Source organism: Haliotis asinina, chromosome 12, assembly GCF_037392515.1.
Source record: "Haliotis asinina isolate JCU_RB_2024 chromosome 12, JCU_Hal_asi_v2, whole genome shotgun sequence".
In the NCBI taxonomy this organism is placed as follows: domain Eukaryota; kingdom Metazoa; phylum Mollusca; class Gastropoda; order Lepetellida; family Haliotidae; genus Haliotis; species Haliotis asinina.
The window spans coordinates 38,330,909-38,352,718 of NC_090291.1; the positions used below are offsets into that span (position 1 = coordinate 38,330,909).

General features: G+C 40.4%; 1 protein-coding gene across 1 annotated transcript; it reads right to left on the reverse strand.

Annotated features, from left to right (window-relative positions):
• Positions 1 to 248: 248 nt before the first annotated feature.
• LOC137259030 (HEAT repeat-containing protein 3-like) lies at positions 249 to 21,490 on the reverse strand. The gene is made up of 17 exons (XM_067796735.1): positions 21,204 to 21,490; positions 17,335 to 17,507; positions 16,348 to 16,435; positions 15,782 to 15,882; positions 13,954 to 14,063; positions 10,855 to 10,995; positions 9,228 to 9,358; positions 8,793 to 8,837; positions 8,430 to 8,526; positions 6,961 to 7,052; positions 6,073 to 6,135; positions 5,796 to 5,878; positions 5,143 to 5,279; positions 4,343 to 4,428; positions 3,536 to 3,685; positions 2,812 to 2,985; positions 249 to 2,577 (listed from the first exon to the last, which is right to left on the reverse strand). The coding sequence occupies exons 1-17, from the start codon at positions 21,339 to 21,341 to the stop codon at positions 2,479 to 2,481; spliced, it is 1,908 nt and encodes a 635-aa protein (XP_067652836.1). The 5' UTR covers positions 21,342 to 21,490; the 3' UTR covers positions 249 to 2,478.
• Positions 21,491 to 21,810: the final 320 nt, after the last annotated feature.

Genomic DNA, 21,810 nt, shown 5'->3' on the forward strand with positions numbered 1-21,810 from the left:
AAAACTAAACTCACTCACTCGTCACAAAACTGTTGCTTAACCCACATTCAGCAACTTTCCCCTGTGATGTCTGACTGTAAATAATCATATGTGGACCAGACAGTGATCAACATTCTGAGCCTTGATTGGATACAATGACATGTGTCAACTTGAACAATGCCTGGGTGGCGGAACACTTGTTTTACCCAGATTTCCACAGTATCAGTTAGGAAGGGTCATCAATGTGCCAATGAGAAGATGGAAAACACAACATTGGTAAAGGTTTTATTGCATTCACGTAACAATTCCTATACATGGTTCATGTACAAAGAATTTGGTGTAATGCTTGACAAGGGCATGGCAACATCCCTACCTCTTCGGTTATCTTCAACCTTAAATGGCATCCTCATAGCATAGACTTAGTACCACCTGCTTGCATATGTACATAAGACACACTCAGCATGCATTATCTGTCAACAAAATGGACATCACTGAGAATGTGTGACCTCTTCAACTTCCTGGTTTAAAAAAAAAGAACCAAATCCTGGTTGGCAGGATAAAAAAATACATTCAAGAAACAGTGAGTGTTAGTTGAGCTTGCCTCACTTGTTCTACAGTTAAAGTGTCGTTCATCACAAAAGATGCTATCCAAACAAGCAAAATCTACATAAAAACAAAGTGAATTTCAGAATTTAAGAATACTTAAACCAGTTATAAAATATTACCTGCAAAATCTGGTTTCACAGCTTCAAACGTTTTGACTTAGTAAACACTGAGGCATTCACTCAAATCACATTCCGACTGTATACAGTCAAAGTAATACCAACAAGATAAAATTGTAAAACAGTCCACCCACACTGTACTACATCCTTGGAAGTTTATTGATTGCAAGGCAATTTCATAACTGATTTCTTTTTCAGAATAATAGAATAATTATACCATGAATAATGCCCTTCCTGCACAAATTTCCATCTGGCCATGCATTCGCTGTAATCATAGAAAACAAACAGAATAGTGAGTGAGTTAAGGTTTACTCTGCTTTTAGCAATATTCCAGCAATATCACAGTGGAGGACACCAGAAATGGGCTTCACACATTGTACCCATGTGGGGAATCAAACCAGGGTCTTCGGTGTGACAGGCAAGTGCTTTAACCACTAGACTACCACTACACTTCCAAACAGATTTGTGTCCAGAATGTATCAGCACTGTTTCCCTGATTGGCATGTAAGGCAACTATGGATGTGTGATTCACTCTGCAGAATGCCATATTATTATCATCTCTTAATGCACCTGGTAGAGTGTTTGCCCAGAGAAAGGAAGGTTGGTGGTTGGCCCTGTCAGGGTCATTGAAATCGGTATACTGCATCTGATGCAGTGAACAGATGAACTGCAGGGCCTTGTTTCGCAAAGCTCTTGCAAACCTTAGATCTTGTAACTTTTCTTGTAGTATTCGTACATCCTATGTTACAGCATAGGAGGTATGAATGCCCATGAGAAAACTTCTGAGATCTTAGACTTTCTTTGTGAAACAGGGCCCACAACTGTATCTCAAGAACACAATCACAAACTATCACAATATTTGTAAGAGTGTTATGGAATAGGAATTATGATCATCTTGGTGCTAGTATCACTTTGTGGAATGGGCCCCTACTAATACCAGCAACCACACACGTGTACATGCACACCATCCACCCGATGTCGTTCCATCTCACTAACCATGACCAATTTGTCATCAGATGGGTGTAGAAACACTATCCCTACCCCTCTACTCCACTATCTGAACCCCTCTACTCCCAACACTTAAATGTTCTTGCTCTCCCTCCACTACAAATTGGCTGCCTATGTTGCCAAACAAGACCGCTTCATGGAATAGGTTCTTAAACTATTATGCAGTGTGACGATTAGAAAACACACTTGGATGTATGACAGCACTAGGCTGGGTCTTACATCAATGAAACACTATTTAGGCACACAACCTAACACCATTGGCATTACTGAGATCATCTGATGACTTCATGACCACTGTCTTTCAAAAAGGTACATATAACAGACATAGGCAGATCCAGGGATGTGCACCCATCCTTGTGTCCTGAAAGTTTCTTAAATGACAACCATAACTCATGAAAATGGGTGTGCATCCCCTCTTTCTCAAAAGTGTGCCCCCTTTCAAAACCCTGTACCTGCTCCTGACAGATAAATTTGCTGATACTAGATACATATTTTCTTAATAAATATTTCAAAGCAAATATGCAGCATCTTAAGTGATCACTTTCCAAAGTCATTACTTTTAGTACATAATGAGGAGCCATTTAAAAAACATTAACTTGACATAACTATAATATTCTTCTGTTGCAATAAATTCTCTCAAGACAATAATTACAGGTCCGATGACACTGTTGGCCTGTTGGTAGGAAAATTCAGGCATTGGTAATATATGTTTTCAGAAAAAGTCTGCAAAAAGGTTTGTTATGCATCCAAAAAACCTGACTGCGATGCTTCAGTGAGAGGCCTTGTAGTCAATGAATCGCTTCAGGTTTGTGCGAACCATGCTGATGAGGGCTTTGTGTTCTCCCAGTCTTCCTCGTTCACTGTTGATCTGCAGCAGAAAACAAAGACATAGAGAACCAAGACCACCATCCCCATTACACTTGCTACCATCTCACAGAGCTCTACATTCACCCATCATGTTGGTAGTTAAATGCTGAAAAACTTGACGTACATAGAGTTATATAGGGTAGTTGGTACTGTTGCCTGCGGTGATGTCCAAGCTGTATGCAAAGCCTGTATATATTCAAATCTGGTTTATTTGTGTTATTGTTTGCATATTCACCCGTGATATAAGCATTGGCCGGAAGTTCTTCAGCTTTTCAACCAGAGCTATCTCTTGTACAATGGGGTCAATATGGTCCTCTGCGAAGACGTCAAACACAGAGTCCAAGGCCTCCGCCACTACCCACAGTTCAGAGTCACGTCCGATCACCTCCAATAGGAAGTGCCCTATGTCCTGGTAACAGCAAAATTCAGTCATATTTATCCATCTTGAGTGGTTGAGTGATTCAGTGAATGGTTATTGTATAAATGTAACTTTCTGAATAAAATTGATATTTTATACTTATCCTGACTCATGCTTATTGCTTATCTCTTATTCCCTGGTCAAGCTAGTGGAATCATATACCTCAAACTTGAGTGGGTGAGTGAAGGAATGGCTACTGCATAAAATCAAATTTAGTAATAAACTAGGACTTTCAAAGTTTCAAAGTTGGAAAGTAACATCTTCAGTATGCTGAACCAAACTGTTCCTTCACTTGCACAAACCGATTACAACACCATGTGCATAGTGACTGAGTTAAGTTTTAAGCTGCACTCAGCAATATTTAGCAGCGGTTGTTAATACATGATTCTGGACCAGACATCGCATTGATCTATGCAACTTGGATACGGTGACGTGTCAACCAAGTCAGTAAGCCTGACCACCCATGCGTTACTGAAGATTAATTCTAAACTGGATCTGACAGGTTGCTCCATGTTCTAGTGGCAGTTGGTCCTGATCCTACCTTCAGTAGTGGGTGTGGAGATGTGAGTTTGGCCAAAAGTCCACCTATAGTGGCCACACAGCGAACAGCGTTCACGCGGACATTGGCATTACCATCCTGGTGGCTCAAGGCGAATAAGAACTGCAGGTCAGCGATAGTGACTTCTGAGAACTGAAACAAGTGTGAGTGAGTGGGAGAATGAGTGGGTGAGTGACTGAGCGACACCAGAAATGGGCTTCACACAATGTACACAAGTGGGGAATCAAACCCAGGTCTTCCACTAGGCTCCCTACCACCCCTCACAGTTATCAATCAACAAGACATATCACAATGTTACATAACTTACACACAATGATGTCTTTGCTATACGATACAAGCTGATAGAAGAATGACACCAGTTACAGAGATGCCATCTAATATTGGTGCTGTTAGGAATCTGAGCTTCCTAAGACAGAAAAAATTAAGAAATTTTCCAACAAATTAGGGATCCATATGAATTTGTGCACTCAAGGAACGAAGTTTTTCAATGCCATTGCACATAACAATCCTTATACATCTGAAACCAGTTTGCAGTACTCAGCAGCAGTGTTTGTGAATGTTAAGTGAATCAAATAAACAGTGTGTGGAATTTATCAGGCAGCCTACTCAACTTCCAGATTACTTTCTTGTGTAACAAATTTAAGATCTTCTGTAAATAGTGTTATATTTATTTAATTATCATTATTTATAGTCGAAGATGATCCTAGCCCTCAAGTAAGAGAGACTATTTATATGGTTGTTAATTGTTGGAAAATAAGCAGTAAGACCAAACATGGAGACTATCATCACCTTGGGAGACTGAAGATGGGCCAGTTTCTGTATGACTGCTCTCATGGCACTGGTCACTGCCTCCAGCAGCTCAAGGTGAGACTTGGCTGAAACAGTGAGTGTGATATGTCACATATACTCATGGAAACTATTAAGGGAACACAAGACAGTACAAGTGTTCCCTTACTCATTTCCAGAATTTCACTCACAGTACAATACATACCTTTTAAAATAACATGGACAAGAATAAAGGAACACTTGTACTGCCATGTGTTCCGTTATTTACTTCTATCAGTACATCATTCAATAAAGGTCAGTTTGGTGTTGCTTTGAAACATTTATAAGTGTGTGTTTGTCATTCAATATAGGCAACACATACTTGAGTTAGAGATGTGATGTCACCAATGTGAAAAACAAGAAGTTGTTATCAATAAAGTTGTACTTTTCATTCATATTCTTCAATTGCAAGCAAACGAGTGGTTGTCCAGTAGCACTTGACATTCTAATTACTTCCTAATTATTGCTATTTTGTACAGACACTGAAATGTAGCAGACAAACCAGTGATTGATATGATGAGCAATACCTGATCCTACAAGGTTAACAATAACATGCATTCAGCAGACTGATTGAGACATACCAGCTGAGCAATTTGAAGTGAAAGAAATGGATACTTCTTAGCACCTGTTAGAAGAACAGTGCAAGTGTGAAATAAGTTCTATGCCTTTATAAGAATTCTAGAAATCATGGAGCAGCAGAAGCTAACATTTCTAGATCTGGGTTACCCCATCACTCATCAAGAACAGCCTAGTGAGCTACCCACCTTGTGTTGAATTAGAGAGCTGCACCAGGCCATCCCACATCTTGTGCAGTGGGAGGAGCCCACCCAGAGCATCGGCAGACATTGTGTTGAGGATGTTGTTCAGGCACAGCAGAGCATGGGTTTGGACTCGCAGCAGACTACACAAAACACCACACTCTATCATCTTCTAGTCTAGCAGGCACATAATGGTGTATGCTACTATGAAACTGATACTATGAAATAGTCATTTATAAGGGACCTTGCTAGCCATTATCAGTGTTGATTTCTCAGTGAAGTCTGGTTGTTCAAGTTAACTTCTAATGAACAATACTGCAGTTGTTGTTGCATTTGTTGTTAAAAGCTGAATTCATCTATATGGCCGAGGTCTGTAATAATAGAGTCTGGATCACACAATCCAGTGATCAACACAATATGCAGTCCATGTAATCTGTGTGAAACAAGTCTGCAAACTTGACCATCATGTTACCGCGTCAGTCGCCCCTTACGGCAAGCACTTTTTGCAGAAGACCATTTCTAACCCGGATCTTTATACCATCATTCACAGCTGTCAACAGAGAATCATGAACATCGCAGGAACCAGATATCTGACAAGCAAAGTCCTTACATTTTCCTTCAGAATATACAGAGAATTGCAAAAAGGTTATTTTAAGTACCTGTTGGCTATTTTCTTGCCCCCAACACAATTGTTAAGTACAATCTGTTTGCTCTCCTCTACAGGTTGGGCCTTGTTCAAAACCTGACAAATCAACATCAACATGTATATGCACAGATCAATTACACCAACATATTCATTCAGTCAATGATCATTGAATCATAGTTACTGAAATCTAACATGGCTATATTCTGATAAGACCTTGGCACTCAAATCACAACAATCTTATGACAGTCATTTTCTGCAAATTGACCAAGACATGGTGACGTCATTGTTACCTTTGTTAGGATATCGTCATTCTGCAGGGCAGCCTGGATATCAGTTGGCACACAAACTGGGCTCTGTCAGAAACAATACATAAATAATAATGAGTCCATTTAGATGGTGCCAACTCAATACACTATGTGTATGCTCATTGCGCTACAAACATAGTACAATATTGACTCTGTCAATGGGACACAAAACACAAGGCAGTAGGATTTACTCCAGGTAGAACTGTAGAAAGAGATATGTTTTTAACTGAGACTTGAAAAGCAAGAGTGTTTTGAGTTCTCTGAGTTTAGTTGGGAGTTTGTTCCATAGAAATGCAGCATTATAACTGAAAGATCTTTGGCCAAATCATTGCAAGTTAGGCTTAGGCGTGTGGAGGATTTAGACAGACATTTTTTAAATGTGTTGATGTATCATGTTTATAAAATTAAGTGAATAAAACTGAACATGATCTCAGTCCTACTTGTAGGTAACCGTGTAAGCTCTACAATCCGGCACACTGTGTCAGCCGGTTTATTTCTTCAGTCTCGATGATTTAGACAGGTACAACTGTACACAGTGAGTGAGTGAGTGAGTTTAGTTTTACACCGCACTCAGCATTATTCTAGCTATATGGTGGCGGTCTGTAAATAATAGAGTCTGGACCAGACAATCCAGTGACTAACAACTTGAGCATTGATCTGTGCAACTGGGAACCAATGACACGTGTCAACCAAGTCAGCGTGCCTGACCACCCGATCTCATTACTCACCTCTTACGACAAGCATATTATGGCAAGAATGGTTTGCTGAGGCCTGTTCTACCCCGGGACCTTCACGGGTTGATCGAAACAAGAAAAGCCCCCTGTATTTACGTTAGGTAAAGTAGAATCTGTAGCTATAAGCTAATACACTTACAAATTCCTCACTGCCATCTTCCCCGATGTTCATCTCAACGGCCATGTCATCAGAGGAGCCTGAGTCGATGCTGACGTCCTCCCAGTCATCATCTGTGTGAAAACACAGAACTCTGAGCATTATCTTGCCATGTTGTCTGAGCCAGTCAATGTCCTCCCACTTACAAGCAAGTAATATATTCTACGTTACCCTCTGGAAATGCCGAAACTTAGTACTTAGTAGGGCATTCATTTAATTCTGATACTCCATACTTTGATCAGCTACGGATGCTTCAAACAGTTCAAAATTAACGTTGAGGTGTTTGCCAAGATTAACACATTGTTCACTGGTCCTTCAGGGTGCACTGGTTCATGTACAATCCATGTTTGTATGTATGTTTTGGACTTAGAGAACATAAACAAACATAGGGAGTGCATCAACCCATGTCCCCCTCCGGACTAGCAAACACCTTATACAGTGTATCTTGGAACATCCTCTGCGACAACACTGCTGGGAACACTTCCCTGACAACATGATAACTTGGAAAACAATGCCAATGGCATGACTCCAGGGCCATGATGTTGGGAACATGACCCATGGAACACATTGTCAGGAACATAACCCTGGGCAAACAATGTCAGGAACATGACCCTGGGCAAACAATGTCAGGAACATAATCCTGGGAAAACAATGCTAGGAACATAACCTGGGCAAACAATGTCAGGAACAGAATCCTGGGAAAACAATGTTGGGAACATGACCCATGGAACACAATGTCAGGCACATAACCCTGGGCAAACAATGTCAGGAACAGAACCCTGGGCAAACAATGCCAGGAACATAACCCTGGGCAAACAATGTCAGGAACAGAACCTTGGGCAAACAATATTGGGAACATGCCCCTAGGAACACAAAGTCAGTAACATGACCCTGGGCAAACAATGTCAGAAATATGGCCCTGGCCACACAATAACTGGAACATGAACCCAGGAACACAAAGTCAGGAACATAACCCTGGGCAAACAATATTGGGAACATGACCTATGGAACACAATGTCAGGAACATGGCCCTGGGCACACAATGATGTGAACATGACCCCAGGAACATGGTCCTGGGAACACAATGAAGAGAACATGACCTTGGGCACACAATGATGGGAACATGAAACTAAGGACACAATGACGGGAACATGACCCTGGGCATACAATGATGGAAACATGATCATAGGAACAAAATGATGGGAACATGACTCTAGGGACACAGTGATGGGAACATGACCCTGGGAACACAATGAAGGGAACACGACCAGGGAACACAATGATGGGAACATGACCCTCGGGACACAATGATCGGAACATGAATGATGGGAACAGGATAAGTATCATCTCAATGTGTTCATCACTATTTCCTTCTCCATTCAATGATTCATCATCTGGTTAATGAAACTAGCTCATGCTGGAACAGCTATCCCTAGCTGCACAAGACCTACCCCCAACACAGCACAGGTTGGCAATAATTTCTAGGCTGGTCTGCTGCGCGGTGACGATTTGATTGACCTCCTTCAGCTTGCCCTGAGGCTCAGCACCCTGACAACAAACACAATCAGATTTCCATGTCACTAGTTCAACAATATACTGCCTCTTAAGTTATACCAGAGAATTTCATTTTATAAGTCGTTAATTTCCGTATCATAAATACTAAATGTTGAATACATGACAACAACATCCTTCGGGGATTCAGAAATACATTTAATAACCAAGTCAACCAACACTAGACAGACAGACTGGGCGACACAGAGATACAATGTCTTTAAATCATTATGCACCATCATGTTTAAGTTGTTATTAGTTACCCTTTGGTGTGCGACACTAACTTCATCGCTACCGCCAGCATCACTCTGCAATACCAGAACACAGTATAAATTTAAATTTAAATTTTTAAACTGACATTTCTTCACATCTCCACTCACGGTGGATGATGGTTGGGGGGACACAGGAAAAGAGTTTTGCAGACTGTACCATGAGTGGAATCAAACTCAGATTTTCCGTATGATGAGCAAACACTTCAACCACTGGACTTGCTGCCCAGCCAGAGTATTGAGATAATGGGATAGGACTTCCTTATCATAGATATGCTACCCGGCATTCAGTGTAATATTGATGGAAGTGTGGGACAAGAGCAGACGACTACTTGAGAGAGTACCCCAAAACAGACATTCAAACTGAATGGTTAAAACAAACATTGGTGGCAGAACTGAATATGCTGAAGCAGAAGTAGCATAACCTACCAGACTTCCATTCTGCGTCGCTTCCCCGATCAGGTTTGTGACATCGACCGACAGAACAGTGGCTAGTGTGTGGACGAGCGATGTCATCGGGATCTGAGGCTGCAGCGGGTCGCTGATATTGATCAGGATTCCTGTAAGGAGTCGTGTGCAACTGGATCTCTGGTTAGGGTTAGGCACAGCCATTATGGCTACATTTGTTTGAAGGCCTAGCTTTGATACATAAGTGAGTGTTTAGTTTTACACTGCACTCAGCAATATTGCAGCTATATGGCGGTAGTCTGTAAATAATATAGTCTGGACCAGACAATCAAGTGATCAATAACATGAGCATTGATCGGCATAATTGGGAACCAATGACATGTGTCAACCAAGCCAGTTGGCCTGACCACCTGATCCTGTTTGCTGCCTCTTATAAGCATAGTCGCCTCTTGTGACCAGCATGCATTGCTGAAAAACTATTCTACTCTGGATCTTCACGGGTCTTTAGTCCTAACTTATTACTGGTGAAAACAAGCATGTGAAGTTTCTGTAAGACTGGTCCAGCAGTTTCTGTTGACAAATATTCACCATATAAGGAAATGCATTCTGAAAGAAATATAGACAAGCCTATAGAGGTTTCAAATTCTTTGAAGAGAATTGTCCTTGGGGTACATATATGCATTTTCTGCTGCTGAAAATGTCATGTGACAGCTGTGACATTTTACCAAATATTGACTTCCCTGTCAGCTATCTGAAGTGCAGGCTCATGTGACGCTAGACTATGAGTCCTGCTGCATCAACGGCGAAGTGCACAGTCATGGGGATGCGCAAACTGTGGCTGTCTACCTCTCGGTATTTGGCAGCAACAGAGCAGAGCTTGCTGGATCCCCCATCTCGACTGGAAGCGACGTTGATACGAGCTCTTCCTACGGTGTGCAACCTACACCCGAAACTGCAGGTTGGCTTCGATTGGTCAGAAGGGGTAGGAGAAGAAACCGCTCTGCCAAGGGTAAGAGCAAGGAGCAGATCTAACTGTCTAGCTCTTTTTACAGATGCAGGGGATCTACCCCACTCTGCGTTAGATATACCGGCTGTTCCAACAGTCTCAGCCAGTGCATCTGCAAGGGACTATGTACGCCTTCTTACCACATATCCAAGTGGGTGGTCGTCTCTCCCTATTCCTACTGGAGTGGGAGAAAATAAAACGAAACTCTTGGGTGCTGTCCACCATTCATGTTGGCCATTATAAATGTGGAAGCAAGGCACTGGAGTTTACCAGCACACGGCATACTTCAGTGCTGTCAAAGAGAGAGAAGAGAATCATCCTTGGGGTAAGGCCACCCACCTCCCTGCATTTCCGTTCACTGATTTATTCAGCACAAGGAATGATAATATGGGCTTGGATGCTTACCTGGTTGGCTGTGCATGTGTGGCAGAGGAGTGACTCCACATGACGAGGGGCCGTATAATGAACATAAAAGACTTTTTGTTTATTGAACAATATTTTATTAAAATATTGATACAATTGTCACATGACAATAGCAGTAAGAAATGTATATACGTACTCCAAGGATGATCTCTACGAAAAATAAACAGGCTTTATTAACAGGGCTGCCAACAAAGCTTTGCTGCCTAGATATCAACTGACCTGTTACAAGTGTGCTGAGCTGGATGCTGTCAGCTGATTCTACTGGTGTTATCAACTGGCCGAGTAGTGCTAATGTATTGCCTGTGTGACAATACTCTGCAGCCATCTTGTTGTTTTCTGTTACTGCATGGAGACATTGAGCTGAAAACGCAATCATATCATTTATTTTTTTTCATAATTAGTTACTTATGTAATGCCATGTGCGCAAGCATGCGTGCGTGCTGCTGGGGAAAGAGAAAATGATCAAACATGACTGGAGAAAAATACTTAGGTTTGGTAGCTTCAGAATCTGAACATACCAGTGGGAGCAAATATTTGTGGTGAAGTTTCAGATGAGTGAGTGAGTGAGTTTAGTTTTACACCGCTCTCAGCGATAATCCAGCTACATGGGGGGCGGTCTGTACATGATAGAGTCTTGGCCGGACAATCCAGTGAACAACAGCATGAGCACTGATCTGTGCAACTGGGAACCGATGACATGTGTCAATCAAGTCAGTGAGCCTGACAACCCGATCCCGTTAGTCGCTTCTTATGAGAAGCATTTTTGTCTTTTATGCCAAATATCGGTTGCTGAAGGCCTATTCTACCCCGGACCTTCATGGGTCTGAAGTTTCAGGTGAAAACTGTGCTTCAAACACTCAATCGGAGTGAGAGAGTTTTATTCTTCTTTTAGCAATATTCCCGCAATATCACACTTGGGGTCAACAGAAATGGATTGTGGTGAATCAAACCCGGGTTTTTGTTGTGAATTGCAAATGCTTTAACCACAAGGCTACCTCATCTCCACTATTCAATCCCGAATGTGTTAAACTGACATTGTAAACTCACAGTGACTCTATTGTTCATGGGAGACACTTTTTTTAATAATATCCCTCAAATCTGTTACAATCTCGCTTTCTCGGGCAATTATCTAAATAATGTCCCTCTGAACTGTGCATTATCTTAATAATGTCCCTCAGCTGTAGACCTGAATAATTACTTCTTTTAGAGACTGATACGACTTTGTCTTGCCATCACTCAATATGATTATAAAAACATGTAATTATGGACAATTTTCGACATGCAGTGCCAACACCTGGTTTCAAACCAGTAACCCTTCATTTACTGGTTTGGTGGTTTTATCCACTGGGCCACGAAGGATCGCTGTAAGGAATGAGATTGTTTCTCGGTATGAACCGAGCGTTTCTCCCAATAAGGGTAGTGTGGGCAGCGCATGTGCAGGGCACAGTTAGCACATGTGAAACATGTGCATTGCATGTGTAAGGTGAGGCATTGGCTGCCAGTCTCATCCCAGCTGATTTCATCAGTGAATACCAAATATTGAAATTATATCTAAAGTATATGTCTTTGGTCGGTTTATAAGTTGGATGTTGGATATAGCATGACCTGTGGGTATTATTGAAAGCCATGGGCCTGCTCCCCTCCTGAAATGCCCAAGGGCCCTAGGCATTTCCCACAGGAAGCAGGCCCATTAGTTTTCAATAATGCCCATTGGTCATGCTATATCCAACACAAGGAGCATATGAAGGAATATAACCCTTGGAAAAAGAAGGTATAGAACCCTGGGAATATGAAGGTATATAACTCTTGGAATATGAAAATATATAACACCATGGGAATGTGAAGGCATATATACCCCCCACCCCACCCAAGGAATATGAGGGCATATAACCTCCTGGTAATATGATGGCATATATAATGTTCCCAGAAATTATTGAGAAAATCTTTGTTTTTTTTCTAATGATGCTAAGATTGGAAAAAGGGCTTTCACTATGCACTAAGCATACTAAATAAGGGAGACAACTCTTGAAGGCTTAGAAGGCAGCTCATTACGTCAAGAGTTATCTCCCTTGTCTGAGCAGACGGCTTCCTGTGTTGACATGGCAGAATTTACAGCAAGAGAGAAAAGAAAGCTCATTCTAGATGATTTTGAAAGGGGTGAGGCTGATGCTAAAGTGTTAGCTTGTAGACATGGTATTCCTCTGTCTACAGTATACAGAACTTTGAAGAATATTCAAACAGGAACCGAGATAGAGCACAAAGCAGGGGCAGGTCGGCCTAGAAAATTCAGTGTTGTGGATCGCCAAAGACTTGGGCAGATTGTGAGTAGGCTCAAATTGAAAAGTGTTGAGAACATCAGAAATGAAATGATTAGCAGAGGAAGTCCTCAGGTATGCAATGAAACAGTTAGGCAGGAATTACAGAGACTTAGTTGGGTGAAAAAACGTGGAATTCCCTCGCCGTTGATGAAAGATGCACAAAAGGAAAAACGTTTAAACTGGTGTCGGGCTCATGAAAATCAAGATTGGGATAATGTTTTCTTTTCGGATGAAAGTTCTGTTTGGCTTTTCCCTAATTGTGTGAAAATTTGGACCAAAGATACTGTCAAACCTATCTACCAGCGACCAAAACATAGCCCGAAGTTTCACATGTGGGGTGGCATATCGGCTCGCGGAGTGACGCCATTGTGTGTTTTCACGGGAAACTTGACAAAAGAAAGATACGTTGACATTCTAAATGGTCACCTTCTTCCGACAGCAAAAACATTGTATGAAGATGATTGGATTTTCCAGCATGATAATGACCCAAAACACACTGTGCGCTACACAAAACAGTGGTTGTCGGGCGAAAATGTTCAAGTTTTAGACTGGCCCAGTTACAGCCCAGACCTAAACCCAATTGAGAATGTGTGGGGAGTCATGAAGGACAGAATAAACCAAAAGGGACTGAGAAATATTGAAGATATGAAGGCCGAGGTGGTCCAATATTGGGATACCCTGTCACACGATTACCTACAAACTTTGATGGGTAGTGTGCCTAGGTGTATTCAGGCATTCATTGCTGAGTGAGGAGGTCTAACAAAGTACTAAAACAAGACTGAGACTGTAAAAGGATGATGTTTTAACATGTTTATGTAAGTAAAACGCCAGAAGTTAATAAACGTAATGAGTTACATGACGCAACATGATTCTCAATAATTTCTGGGAATACTATACTTCCCCAGGAATATCAAGGCATATAAACTGTCTACATGGAGTTCCCCACGAAGATACATGAATTGCTTATTCAGATTTCATTATGGACTGACAATGTACCTACCTACTGCTATGGCTGTAGAGAAGCCATACAGCTCGTGCTGTAGACATGGCAGCAGGTACTGTATTAGAGTTTCCTTGTTGAACACACTCACTGCCATGTCACTGCTCTCACTGCAAACATAAACAATCATACATGTACCATCAAACTGGGAGACAATAGTCACGTTAAAAAACACTGATGTCAGAGATGCAAACCCTAAACATGGTAAATCAAGTAACATCAAGTGAAACAAGAAGAGAAAGTCATCAACCTCAACCGCAACGGCAAACTACTCTTCATGAATATGTCTACAAATTCTCATTACAGTATGTCAATGTTTTGGTGTGCATATGGCACAGGGAAAGGAGACTGTTATGTGGTTTTACATTTCTGCTCTGGAAAAGATCACTACCACCAAATTCGAACTTGTTGCCTTGGAAACACAGAAATATTTTATTCAGAAATCCAAAACACACTCAAAAAAAAAACAAAACATAAAACATCTAAAGGCACATCTAGGGATCAAGGTGAACATGGTGAACATGTGTACCAAATATGATAAAGTTTAAGTTTGGAAGATCCGCTCTGGACAAAATGACATCCTCAATGCCACAGCCTAAGTCATGTTTCCAATGGAAACTGCAAAAAATAAAGTTCATAACAGGGTCTAACCCCCAAAAGGCACGTCTAGGGATCATATCCGGCATGTGTACCATGTTTGGTTAAGCTTTAATGAATAGTTTAGGAGATCTGCTTCGGACAAAGTATTGCGGATGCATGGACAGACAGAACTCATTTCTATGAGGGGGATAAAAAGAGTACAGACATTTTAGGCTAAGAATTGTACCTATTATGAGTGAGTGAACGAGTTTTATACCAATTTTAGCAATGTTCCAGCAATATCATGGCTTGGGCATCTGAAATGGGCATCATACATTGTGCCCATGTAGGGGATTGAACGTGTGTCTTCATCTTGACTAGCGAACACTTTAACCACTTGGCTACCCCAAGATCCTGTGTCTATTACTCCAAAGCAGCAATGTTTAGCATCACTGTAATTCAGTCAAATCTGGTACTGGTACATTTCAAGTCCAGAACAGTTAGTAGATGACAATGTTCAGAGAATATTTGAAGATAATGAATCATCATGATCATGTTTCAATGTTTTCATTGCTTATATTTATAAAAACATGACAACAGATAAGACATACTACACTTCAAGCAAACAAATACATGTTGGTAGGAATAGAACATATACATGTTGGTAGGAAGAGAACATATACATGTTGGTATGATGAAAATTATACATATATATAATAATAAATACAGTATGAGTTGGTAACCGGTCATGAGGGGAACAAAATTAAATAGTGAGGGCACATTAACCCAGTGGGCCCTGAGAGACTAGTAAACAATGTATTTATCTTTCTGAAGCATGGGTACAAGTCTTTTTGTAGCCATCACTAGATTTTGCAAATGACAACATAAAAAGATTTCCCTTCCATCAAATTCCAATCGCAAAACATCAGTCATTTCTGTACGTCTTACATGATTCAATGTTTATCTGAGATAAAGAGTTACTACCACCAAGTACCAAATAAGTTCAGCATTCTCTGTTGGGTACATGGAAATGTTCTTCACTTGTACGCGAGGTAAATTGAAAATAATAGAAAAGCGTTTAGCCAAACAGAAAACAATATTAATCTGTGAGGTAAGACAAGTTCTAATGTCTTGACAATTATCTACAGGGGCATTTAAGGGGCAGAGATGGCTATTGGAAACATATGCCCTTTTCTGGTTAAACTCTTGCAACAGAATCCAGTGACAGTGTCACTGTCAGACATCTCACCACAGGTTCCACAGCAGGTGCACTGCCTCTGTGAAGATGTTCTCTGGTGTGTCCTGATGTTTGATGTTCTTTTCCTTGTTTGGCAGCCATCCTACACCATACTGAAAACAGACATCCGTGTATGCTAAGGCCAGTCTCATAGCTATCTATCCAAATTAAGGATGGGAACATATTTCGTGGCAAATGGTCGAGGTATTTCTAATTCTCTAGATCTGCAGATAAGCTGTGACCATATAAGGTTGCTAACAAATATATGATGTTGAAGGGCCCTTGAATAAAGTGTTGAGAGTTGAGAAAAATATATTTGTTTGTATAACGCCACACTCCACAATACTCCACCTATATGACAAAAGTCTGTAAATAATCTGTTCCGGACAAGACAATCCATTGATCGATAGCATGAGCATCTATTTATGCAATTTGGGTATGATGACATGTGAACCAAGTCAGTGAGCCCGACCACTTGTTCCTGTTAGCTGCCTCTTATGGCAAGCATGGGTTGCTGAAGACCAACTGTAACTCGGGTCTTCATAGGTTGAAAACATAAGGACTGAAGTGGGGCTCACCTTCTGGAAGAGCGCTACAAGTGGTGTAAGGACGTCCTTCTGCACCATCTCCTCACAGACCTCATGGCTGCCACTTACACTCAGGTTTCTACAAGGACATACAAGATCAAAACTGAACAATCAAACTGTCACACAAGGCCTTAACAATCAATGTTCAGATTGTAACCATGGCAACAATGTTTGCTCCAAACATGAAAATTTAGGAGTCATTATCACTCCCTGGTGTCATGAAAGGGAGTCATGGACATGTATTTGGGAGTCAAATTCAGTATGGAACTTTCATCAAGACATCAAGTGTGATTGTTTAATGATGATAAAAAACAAGATGAAGCAGGTCAGGTATTTAATCGGTAGTGAGCAGTTAACTGGCAAACAATATACTAAGCAATTTTAAACAACAAATTAAGCAAATTACAAGCTTTGATTATTTGAACTGAGTGGCCAAGTAGCATTGTGTCAACAATGACGCAAGCTTTAAAACTCACTGCGTATTTGAGATAATTTGTGCGTCAAATACACAGGTTTTCTGTGATGTGGCAAACACCATGGTAACATGTAAGGTCTTATTACCTTCACTTATCTCAGAATAATGAATACTTGATTCCATGTAGAACTCAGACAAGTTCTGTACTCATAATCAATGTTGAGAATGTAACCATGTGACCATTTTGGTCGTCATAGTTTTCATATATTTGGGAATATTGAACACCTAAAACTTCTACTACAGAAAATGTCATGCAAAGTTATTTACTTCTAATTATTATTCAGCATGTACCCATGGCAACATGTATGTTTAGTCTCATTACTTTCCATTTGTTTCAGAATAATGAACACTTTGTTGAATATAGAACTCATACTGACATGTCCAACCTCAAATCTCCTAATGCATGAGTTATGTAATTTACTAGTGATAAATGTTTATTTTGTAGCCATGGTAACATGAATGTTCAGTCTTATTACTTTTCCTTTATCTCTGACATGTCTTACCTCAAAGCTCCCAGTGACACATGTCTGATGTGGGGACTAGGATCTACTATCAAGGGAGCAACTATCTTGACAATGTTGTGTTGTAGTAGTAGAGGTATAACTTCTGGCTGGCTGACCAGGTTGGCTAGGGTAGAACAACCACACTCTCGGGTCTCCACGTTTACACTCTGAAGCTGCAACAACCAATACTGAAGGACCAAGCACTAAGGGGAAATAACTCTATAGACCAATCATGGCAAACATTCAGCCCAATAAATGCCCTCTGAGAATCTAGCTACCTTCTCAGATAAAGTGCTCAACTTAAGAATGGCACTAAGGGGAGATAACTCTCTAGATGTGCATCTGATTTGATCCAGGGTCCTGTTTCACGAAACCAAGGCAAGCCTAAGATCTTGTAACTTTTCCTGTAGCAGTATAGGAGGTACAAATGCTACAAGAAAAGTTATGAGATCTCAGGTTTAAGAGGGATTTGTAAAACAGGGCCCAGTACTGATAATAGATGTTCTCTATTTCTGACTTAGGGTATTTTTTCTGACCCCAATTTGCATATAAGGTAATGCCCTCCAGAACATTCCATTTGAAACGAGGGAAACAGGTTGTCGTCTAAATATTGAAAAGTTCAATTTCCTTGTGCGAATCATGTCGTGATGGCGTTTGGCTGGACTAAATTGCTCTATGAGACACGTGCTAAACAGTGGCGGTATTGATTTCACGCCACTGTCAGCATGTATTGCACATTCTTATATCGCCAATCTACCTGGAGCAACCAAGTTTATTCGTCCAGATTACTAACCCTGCCTCCTTGTCACAAACACGTCATCTAATACTTGTCAAGCAGTATTCTGAGATACAATACAAATTCTGATATAAGGACAATGATATGAAACATATCAAAATACTAAAATCTTTAATTTTAAAGTAAGTTTTTCTTGACAGATATCATGATTTCGCAATATACTGAGTCAAAGATCAATGTATCATGGCCCATTTGAAGTATCGTTTTAGGATATACAACATTGTAAAACTCAATTCACTACGGATACAAAATTTTACGATTTTTCATACTTTGTGCTTTTTCTCCAAGGTTGGATTATTTCCTGTGAATTCATGGATGCTTTAGGGTGGTGATGTGGCCTTCTGGTTAAAGGCATCGATTCCCTACATAGTTACTATGTGTGAAACATAATTCTGGTGTCACCTGCCATGATATTGCTGGAATATATCTTGCTAAAAATGGTGCAGAACTAAACTCATTCACTCAGAGATGCTAAGACAAACACCTTATTAAAAACAAAAACTTCACTAAAGCCTAATGAGTTGGAAATGGCTTCTCAATCGTGAACTAGCAGCAAATCTCTTCCGACTTCCCTTGTCAACCCATCCATTTGATGCGGTCCCCCAGGTATGCCATCAGTCACACTTGCAACAACTTCATCAGTGAGCAAACGAGTGAATGGGTATAATTTTATGTCGATATCAGCAATATTCCCACATTATCACAGTGGTAGGGGATATCATACACCACACAACCTCCAACATGTTCGTGAGAGGTTGAATATATACTGCAAAAAATAAGTTAGGGATATTGGTATTTTTATGATTGATATTTCATCAGTGTGTCAATGAATAAATAGATCATTATTCGTAATGTCAAAATTCACAGTAGTCCCTGTCTATTTTCGTGAAGTATACTAACAGTGTTTTGTGAAGTAAAAGTATTAAAGGTGAAGTAGATGAAAACATTCTCAGCTTGAATGAGATGAAAACAACCCAGATAATCATTTAAACTCAGAAAAGGTGCGAAAAGATATACAGTCAGGCCGCGTTAGTCTGGACCCCGACAATCCGATTCCCGCAATATCCGAACAATAGCTAGCTGTAACCAATCTTGTTTACTATGTAAACTCATTACCTGTTGATTCAGTAATCCGGTGCTTCACTCTCCGTATCAGAACGTTAATCAGCGGTAACAGATTAACTAATTACACATAGTTTTGCTTCATTAATCCGGCGGTACATCAAAAAGGCTCGGATAATCCCTTTTCACCATGAGCCCCATTCAGTGGTAATTGTTAAACGACACTTGCGAGTTGAAGATGTCGTTAGCTTGTGATTTTAATCAATTAGTAGGTCTCACTTATGGTTAGTTGGAGTAAAACCTGTCATGCTTACTTCCTGTATAAAACACTGATCGTGTCAAAATGAGATCACCTGACGCTTGTCAGTCATAATTGCAAGTCCCGCCCCTAGGCGTAAAAGATGTGAAACTACTGCCACACACACAAAAAAGAGAAAACCCTAAAGCCAATTTTGATCTTATGTGTAAACATTTGGTCAAGAATTCGGACATTCTATCGGCAAGAGCACAATTTCGGACATCGGATATGTTTTGTGATTGGCTATGATTATTTGACAGACAGATGCAATCACGTGGTTGACACGTGATCTTACTTCGTGACAATGCTGCCAGTCACAAGTGTGCCAATGTCAAACTGACCAACATGAAAGTTAATTTCTTGCCCCCAAACACCACATCGCACATTCAGCCAATGGATGCTGGGATCATGAGAACTTTCAAGGCCCACTACAAGAAATATCTCGTCAAGCATTTCATCCAGTGTGCCAACCGACCACAGACGCTTAATCTCCGTGAAGCACTGAGAAAACTGCCTGGTCCGAAGTAAAAAAGCTCCACCAATTAGAACTGTTACCGTCATGTAGATTTCTTTCACAAGTGAGTTTTGTTACGTGTATGTATAATCTATCCAGACATGATTGTATGCTTTGATTGATTATTATATAAATATTCAAGTTATCATGTCTACAAACTGTAATAAAGTCTTTTGAAACTTGTATACGTTCGTATGTTTTTGTATTGCCATGTCAAAGGGAAGTAACCCTACTGTAGTTGTGTTCATAAAAGTTCGTTTCAGTAGTCCGTACATTTCACTATCCGAATGTTTTTGATGAAAAACAGAAGTGTCCGAATTAACGCGGCCTGACTAGTTAGTCTATGAGATATGCATAATACTTTGACAGCTACCTGAAACTGCCATGAGCACCACTGTTGTTGTTTAATGCAGCTACAGCTGAGCTACATCACTGCATGTGTTTTTGGATGCCCACATACAGTAACAAGGAAACTGCATTAGCATGATTAGTCTGTTACAGTCCATGAACCACATTATTTTTCCTAATTGCATACCCTCTCGGCAATGATAAAGCCTTAAATTAAGCAAGTCTAGATCTCCTCAGGTTCACGTTCTGAATCTCTGGTCTCCCTAGGTCTCCTTTTCATTTTAAATGGGTTTCTTTGTTACTATCAAAATTAGATTTATTCAGAGAATAGGCATCAGTCTAGTGATGCAAGTGACACACACATTATACACTCTTGAATGATGGCTTGAGTAAAAGTATAAAGTTATTATCTAGAAGTTGGTGATGTGTTTTACAATTTTTCATGTATTGATCAAGACAACTATGGATGTTACCAAGCATCCAAAACCCAGGAAATTTACCAATTATTCCTAACTTATATCATGTACATATTAACATGATTAACATTATGAAGGAAGGCAACACAACTGGATCAGACAGTCTAGTTGATGGTCTCATGGATGTTCAATAAGAGGTGCCATGACTATTCTAGGCTGGCACACCCTAGGTATATACCTGAGGTTCCCTCGCCAAGGGCCGCGATTGGCTCCAACGCTACAGACATGGAATATGACTGAGAGACAATCCCGGCTCTTTGTTGGTGCTTTCTTAAGTTCGACATGCATTTGTTGTAGGTATTCTATTCAACTTCAAGTTAAAGAATGTGTCAAGATTCATGGATTTATCATGAATTCTTTCACTTTGTTACCTACCTGTTCTATAACATCCGAAACAGTGCCATGTGCATTCGGAACGTAATTCTCAATTTGTGTTTCAATCTCCTTTACGCTTGTTAATCCTGTTGGTTCGGCCTTGGCGGCTCTGAATTTCTTCTTCTTCGACTTTCCCATTTTCTATATGATCACCAACTTGCATGTCAGGGTTGAGAAAATGTTTGAATGTCATTTCATGTTTATAAACACGCACATGGACAGCTGGTAGCCGCCATCTTCCTGACGTAAAAGGACCGTCTAAGTAGAGCGGACTTCCGTAAACAAGCCACAGTTTTGCTCCAAGAAAATCGGTAGACGGGTGCCCAGTCAGTTCAATGTCAACACCTTTACTCCTTTCATTCAACCAATCAGCAAGTTTTTGTGATCTCTGATACAAAATTCTGTGAAAATGAGATGTTGTTTAACGGAACCAATCTAATTGTCAATAAACAGCCACAGTTTTGAACCAGACTTCCTTTCAGTAAGGAATGAATTCAGAAGAATATCTTCATTTATTCTACTGAGCAGATTACTGTAATATTGCTGGAATATTGCTAAAAGTTTTAGTTGCTGGCATTAAACTAAACTCACTTTTGTCGGGTTCAGC

What these genes read in the sequence shown, in the direction of transcription:
- LOC137259030 (XM_067796735.1), bottom strand. Translation starts at nt 21,341, where the DNA reads ATGGGAAAGTCGAAGAAGAAGAAATTCAGAGCCGCCAAGGCCGAACCA. An exon ending in CACCTGCTGTGGAACCTGTG is followed by an intron (nt 14,064 to 15,781) that starts GTGAGATGTCTG and finishes TTATGTTTGCAG; the next exon opens with TGAGAGCAGTGACATGGCAG. An exon ending in ATGACGATATCCTAACAAAG is followed by an intron (nt 5,879 to 6,072) that starts GTAACAATGACG and finishes TTGATTTGTCAG; the next exon opens with GTTTTGAACAAGGCCCAACC.